The following is a 6020-nucleotide window of genomic DNA, read 5'->3' as shown; positions in this document are numbered from 1 at the left end:
GGGTGAGAGACATCACTCCCCCCCCCCCCCCCCCCCCACCCCCCCACTCCTCGGCTGTTTCCTCCCTGATGGTGGCGGCCATGATCTTTTGTGAGATTCTGATGTTTTAATGTTTTGTTGTTCGCAGTAAAATATGAGAGGATCAAATTCTTGGTTCTGGCTCTGAAGAACTCGGTGGAGGTCTACGCCTGGGCACCAAAACCTTACCACAAGTTCATGGCCTTCAAGGTGAGTGCGAGGACTGATCAGCTGATGTCTGTGTGGATTTATTCCTGGTGTTGATGATGACAGGTGGACGAATAGTATGACCTCTGTAAAGGTGGATTTACACCGGACTGTCTCTGGACTGTACGGGGCTTTTTCCTGCTGTATTATGTAGAAAGTTTAAAAGAGGTCAAAGGTCATATTTTATAGAGTTGTATATTAACGACAGCTTCATGAAAACCTGCTGATCTGATGCTGAAGCTTCTGAGCGACGGCTGACACGAGGAACAAACTGTTTTTCTGACCTGTGTGTTTCAGTCTTTCGGTGACCTGGTTCACAAGCCGCTGCTGGTCGACCTGACTGTGGAGGAAGGTCAGAGGTTAAAGGTCATCTACGGCTCGTGTTCAGGCTTCCATGCTGTGGACGTGGACTCTGGGGCTGTGTACGACATCTACCTGCCGACACATGTAAGAACACACAGATTAAATCTGATGTCTTTGGTTTATGAACAGACCACAGAGTCGTATTAATCATCAACTGTATGAGACGGTGTTTCTCTGAGTGGTCGATCAGTGATGTCACAGGTACAGTTCAGTCATTTTCTTACACGTCTCAAAGAAAGTCGTCAGTACCGTCGTCACCGTGTTGATGTTGTGTGTCGCTGTAGATCCAGACCAGCATCCAGTCTCACGCCATCATCATCCTGCCCAACACCGATGGCATCGAGCTGCTGGTCTGCTACGAGGACGAGGGTGTTTACGTCAACACCTACGGACGCATCACCAAGGACGTGGTGCTGCAGTGGGGGGAGATGCCGACCTCCGTGGGTGAGTCACACATACACACAGGAAACACATTGTCTTCTTCTCACGTGCAACTTCACGTGCAACTAGAGACGTCAACTGTCGATCATGTGATCATTTTAATTTAATGTTTGTTACTCTGCGCGTCGTTGGTTAAAATATTCCTGATGAATCAAACTGATCTTTGATTAACCATCAAGTAAAACATGCTCTCACACACACACACACACACACACACACACACACTTGAAGGCTTTGAAACAATCAGTACGTATTGATTAACTGAAAAACCTCTTTGCAGCCTACATCCGATCCAACCAGATCATGGGCTGGGGAGAGAAGGCCATCGAGATCCGCTCGGTGGAGACCGGCCATCTGGACGGCGTCTTCATGCACAAGAGAGCTCAGAGACTCAAGTTTCTCTGTGAGAGAAACGACAAGGTGAGACGCTCTCAGACATTTGACAACACTTCCTGATCCTCTGGTGTCAGTACATGTATAAACTTTATTAAGATGGGAGGTGTACACGAGGGAAGGTAACAGATAGAAGTAAAAACACAGCAGGACGTTTGAGACGACACAGTGGAGCTGTTCTTATATCATCCACCAATCAAAGGGAAGTATTGGTTTGAGCTGATGCTGCTGAAGAAATAATCTGACAGATTATCCAAATTAAATTTGATCATCAATCAGAAGAAGAAATCCTGTCGAGACTGAGTCCACAAACACTGTCTACATTCTGATTGGTCAATGGACTGAACTAGAGCTGACTGTATTGACTATTTCTCGCCTACAGTGTATATAGAAACATGTTGTAGTGCCGTGTTTTGCTGTAATAGTGAGAGTTTGTTAACAGGAAGTGGGCGCCATACTGTTTCCTGATGGAGATGGAGATTGTTTTTTCAATGTGCATTCTGGTAGTTGTAGGTTTTCTCCCTCTTGAACAAAAATCCTACTTTATCTCTGTTTTCTCTGGAAGCACCAAGTCTTTTTATACTGCAGAGACGTCCTGGTTTTATTACGAGGTCGTAATAAACCCAACCTGACGTCCCTGGTGATGAAGTGCGTCAGTTGTTTGTCAGTTTTACTGAAGTTATGAATCATGTAGATAAATAATCAAAATGTGGAAACAAATCTTGGACTGAAATAACTACATGATGTTTTATCAGGACTGGTCACAGGAAACCTTCCTGAGATGAAAAACCCTCACTGGTGTTTTCATGTCTCCATCTGAAGACGAGTGACTGTACGTCACATTAAAATGTCCGTCTGTCGTCTGTGTCTCCTCTTCAGGTGTTCTTTGCCTCCGTTCGGTCTGGAGGCTCCAGCCAGGTCTACTTTATGACTCTGGGCCGAAGCAACCTGCTCAGCTGGTAGAGGTCCATGCCCTGCCCTCCTCCTCCTCCTTCTCCTCATCCTCCTCATTGTCCTCCACCCTCGCTAACACTGGATCTCAGAACCCACCGTCGATGTCTTGTCAACCCTCGGACAACCACAAGAGAACAAAATCAACAGCCAACCAGCAGCGAAGACTTCTTCACCTTCCTCTGGCTTTGCTTGCATCAGAGCTCCGAGGCCGCCTGCGACGCAGCGACAAGCCGTGAAGTCGTCGCCCCCTGAAATGATGAAATCAATGATTAATTAATATATGAAAAGAAGTAGAAATAAATTCAATGTGAATTCAAGACAAGGGGGCAAATGACTTTGTGTTTCCCTCTCGGTTTTCTTGGTGCTCATCAGTTTGTGATGGGACAGATTTTTGTACCTCTGCATCATCTCTGTGCTCCTGGGCTGGTCAGTAAGCTTGAGGTCTTCTAACTACTCGTACTGCTACTACTATTATTACTAGTACTGCTACTACCTTCTGCAGGTCTGCCTCTCATCAGAGAGTTCCCCCTCTGCCCTGTATTCCTGCCCTCCGCCCTTTCGTATGAGTGTATCGTGGGGCCAGAGGGGCAGAGTCTGTTGTATTAAAGCTACAGTAGTGTGTGTTAATGTACTTCTGTTTGGTCCAATTACTGCTGACGTGCTGGTTCAAGGTTGAGACTGTCAGCCGGGACAGACTGACTTGTCACGGAGCCGGTCAGGGTTAGGGATAGACTGACTCGTCACAGAGCCGGTCAGGGTTAGGGACGGACTGACAAGCAGAGCAGAATATTTGAGGTTCTACTGTAAGTCTGATCGATGGGACTCGACAGGTGGGCGTGTGTGTGTGTCGTTGAAGTATCGTGTTGTTTGGACAGGTGCTTTAAAAGGAGGAGGATGACAGAGAGAGAGAGACGCTGAAGCAGACGGATTTCAAAATAGTATTTTTTGAATTATTATTATTATGATTATTATTATTATTCCTTGAAGATAAGTGTAACTATGTGGAGTGTCTTTAACCTTGTTTTTTAAGATTTACGCACATCCACCCACAGTTTGCTTGCTTTGACTCTGAACCCCCAGACTGTGTATTTGTCCGAGAGGAAGTGATGTGGGCGTGGTCCAAAAGATTAAATAAGATTAAAGTTGTCTATGTAAAATAAAAGTTCGTTGAATCTTCCAGATAGTGTCAGTGGTCCTGTTTCAACTGGTCCAATGTGACCATCATCTCGGGTGATCGGGAGGTCGGCCGATCTCAACTCGAGAACTGCTGTGAATAGTTGGATATAAAAAAGATTCGGATAGCGATACAGTCGAGGAGAAAGTTCAGTATGTGTGTGTGCGGTCAGAGAGTTGAGTGTCATCAATGAATCAGGTTTTTGTGGCAGAGGTAAACGCGTGGTCGGCAGGTTTGCTTCAGCAGTTTTTTTTCTATCTTCCATTTCAGATCATTTTCATTTGTATCATTTGTATGAATGCAATGCACTATGTGTCAAGAATGTAGAAAGACTTATTACTGTGTGGTGGTCCAAGGCATGAGATGATGTTTTTACTTTGTATCTTGTCAAGTGATCAATCCTAGATGTTCAATTTAAGACGACTGAAAGCTGCAGCAGCGGAGCCTCTATGTCAGGTGTAGATATTTTATTCTGTATTTGTAACAGCTGTGAGAATCTGTGCAGAAGCTCAGAGCACTTCAGAGCTGACGAGGGTTTCCTGCATCTTTCCCATCAATGAGGACGTAAACCTTCTCAACACAATGTCAGACTCTGGATTTCAGTGTTACTGTGATGAAAGGAACGAGCAACACGGAGCAGAACTTTTTCCTCACTCAGCTGTTTGTGCAGAAGACGGAAACCCACTTTTTGGGGAAGGAATAGTTTTCTCTACTTCCTGCTCTGGCCGTTATTTAAGTTGTCTGTATATGTGAAAGACTGGGCAGCAGACTGCAGCATCGACCTCCTGCAGTGTCGATCTCCTGCAGCATTGATCTATTGATCTCCTGCGGCGTCGATCTGCAGCGTCGATCTCCTGCAGCATCGATCAATCTCCCGCAGTGTTGATCTCCTGCAGCGTTGATCTATTGCAGCATCATTCTCCTCCAGCATCAATCTGCAGCGTCAATCTCCCGCAGCATTGATCTCTTGCAGCATTGATCTGCGGCGTCAATCTCCTGCAGCATTGATCTGCGGCGTCAATCTCCCGCAGCATTGATCTCCTGCAGCATTGATCTGCGGCGTCAATCTCCTGCAGCGTCGATCTCCTGCAGCGTTGATCTCCTGCAGCGTCGAGCTCTTGCAGCTGATTTTCCACAGCGACTCTCAAAGATTGCACACTGAAAAAAAAGGGGCAAAGGAGAGTCCGATTTTTGCTCTCGCTTCATGTCCAAACACGTCAGGTCACAAACACGTTTACCTTGAGTGTGTTTTTCCCCCTGACGGTAACGTGTTTTTGACATGTCGGAGGTTACTGTCAGTCACTCAGTAACAGTTTGTGTCACAAACTTTCCTCCCCTCTTACAGAGAAGCCGTTTGGACATCCCAATGCTGTGTTGTCTGAGGTCTGTGTGTGCAGTAGTACCCAGTGTGTGTCTCTAAGTGCATCAAGGCCTTGATGAGTGGCTGTATTGACTTCATGAAAACATTGTGGTTATTATTGATATTCTTCATGGGCTAAAAAAGGAGGAGAAATACCTAATGAGAAAAAGCAGTCGCTTGCTGACTCACATTGGAAAAAGTGCCAAAAGGGCAGCATTTAAAAGGTGTTGTTATGAAACCACTACTCTGAAATCCTTTTTAAAAGATCACTTGAAGCATTGTGTATTCTTCAGTTTTAGAGCTAGTCGGAAAGCTTACCAATAGTTTCTATTGTTTCTGTAAGTCTATGTACACGTAAATATGCGACTGCGGTGGTTTAATATTATTACGCTCACCTTAGGTGGAGAAAATGTTTACAGAGGCCATGTTTTGTTACACTAATGTGCATCACCATATTTATGTTTAATGCATCTGCGTCTTTTCAGTCTTTGTTTTTGAGCCTGTTTTTTTGCCCCCCCCCCCCACCACCACCAGAATAACCCACTCAACAAAACAATAAAGAACACGTGTGTTGTTCATTTCAGGTATTCACATAGCGCTGCTTCAAACGTGGAAACATTGCAGTAACGTTCCCTGCAGGCTTGGACGTGAGGCGAGGTGTTTCTCCTGCCGTGCTTCTCTAACTTATGTCCTCTCTGTGTATGACAGGAAGTCATGTATTTTCCTGAAGGTTTTTTTCTTTGAATAAACTTTAAAAGTAATTTTAAAAGAAGAGTTTGTCCTCTGCTGCTGTTTGTTCCCCAAACACACAAACACCATGTTGAAACACTTCTGACACATCAGTTGCACCTTTTGGTTTCAAAACATTTTTTTAAATAACTGCTTCTTCATGTTTCCATGGCGACATTTTAAAGTGTTTTCACATGAAGCCACAGTGTGCTCTCAGTTAACATTACTCAAACTACAAAACATGCAGTGATGTCGGATCGACCACACACAGAGTTACTTAAAAGGGAAAAGTATCGGTGTGTTGAAAGTTTTGACTTCTTGTTGAATCCATCCTGCGGTTCTTCATGTGTCTGATCTCGCTATGAGTGGGTGGCAGAAAAG

At 45.0% G+C, this 6020-nt stretch overlaps 1 protein-coding gene across 1 annotated transcript in view; it reads left to right on the top strand.

Annotated features, from left to right (window-relative positions):
• Positions 1–5439, top strand: part of LOC126393394 (mitogen-activated protein kinase kinase kinase kinase 4-like) — a 124554-nt gene extending 119115 nt beyond the window's left edge. Inside the window, exons 25-29 of the mRNA XM_050049545.1 lie at positions 128–228; positions 523–672; positions 873–1032; positions 1310–1449; positions 2302–5439. Of these exons, the coding sequence (XP_049905502.1) occupies positions 128–228; positions 523–672; positions 873–1032; positions 1310–1449; positions 2302–2385 (635 nt within the window). The 3' untranslated portion in view covers positions 2386–5439. The remainder of the gene's footprint in view (positions 1–127; positions 229–522; positions 673–872; positions 1033–1309; positions 1450–2301) is intronic.
• The last annotated feature ends 581 nt before the right edge of the window (positions 5440–6020 follow it).

This window comes from Epinephelus moara, chromosome 7 (assembly GCF_006386435.1).
Source record: "Epinephelus moara isolate mb chromosome 7, YSFRI_EMoa_1.0, whole genome shotgun sequence".
In the NCBI taxonomy this organism is placed as follows: Eukaryota; Metazoa; Chordata; class Actinopteri; order Perciformes; family Serranidae; genus Epinephelus; species Epinephelus moara.
This window is presented reverse-complemented; position numbering and strand designations above follow the sequence as displayed.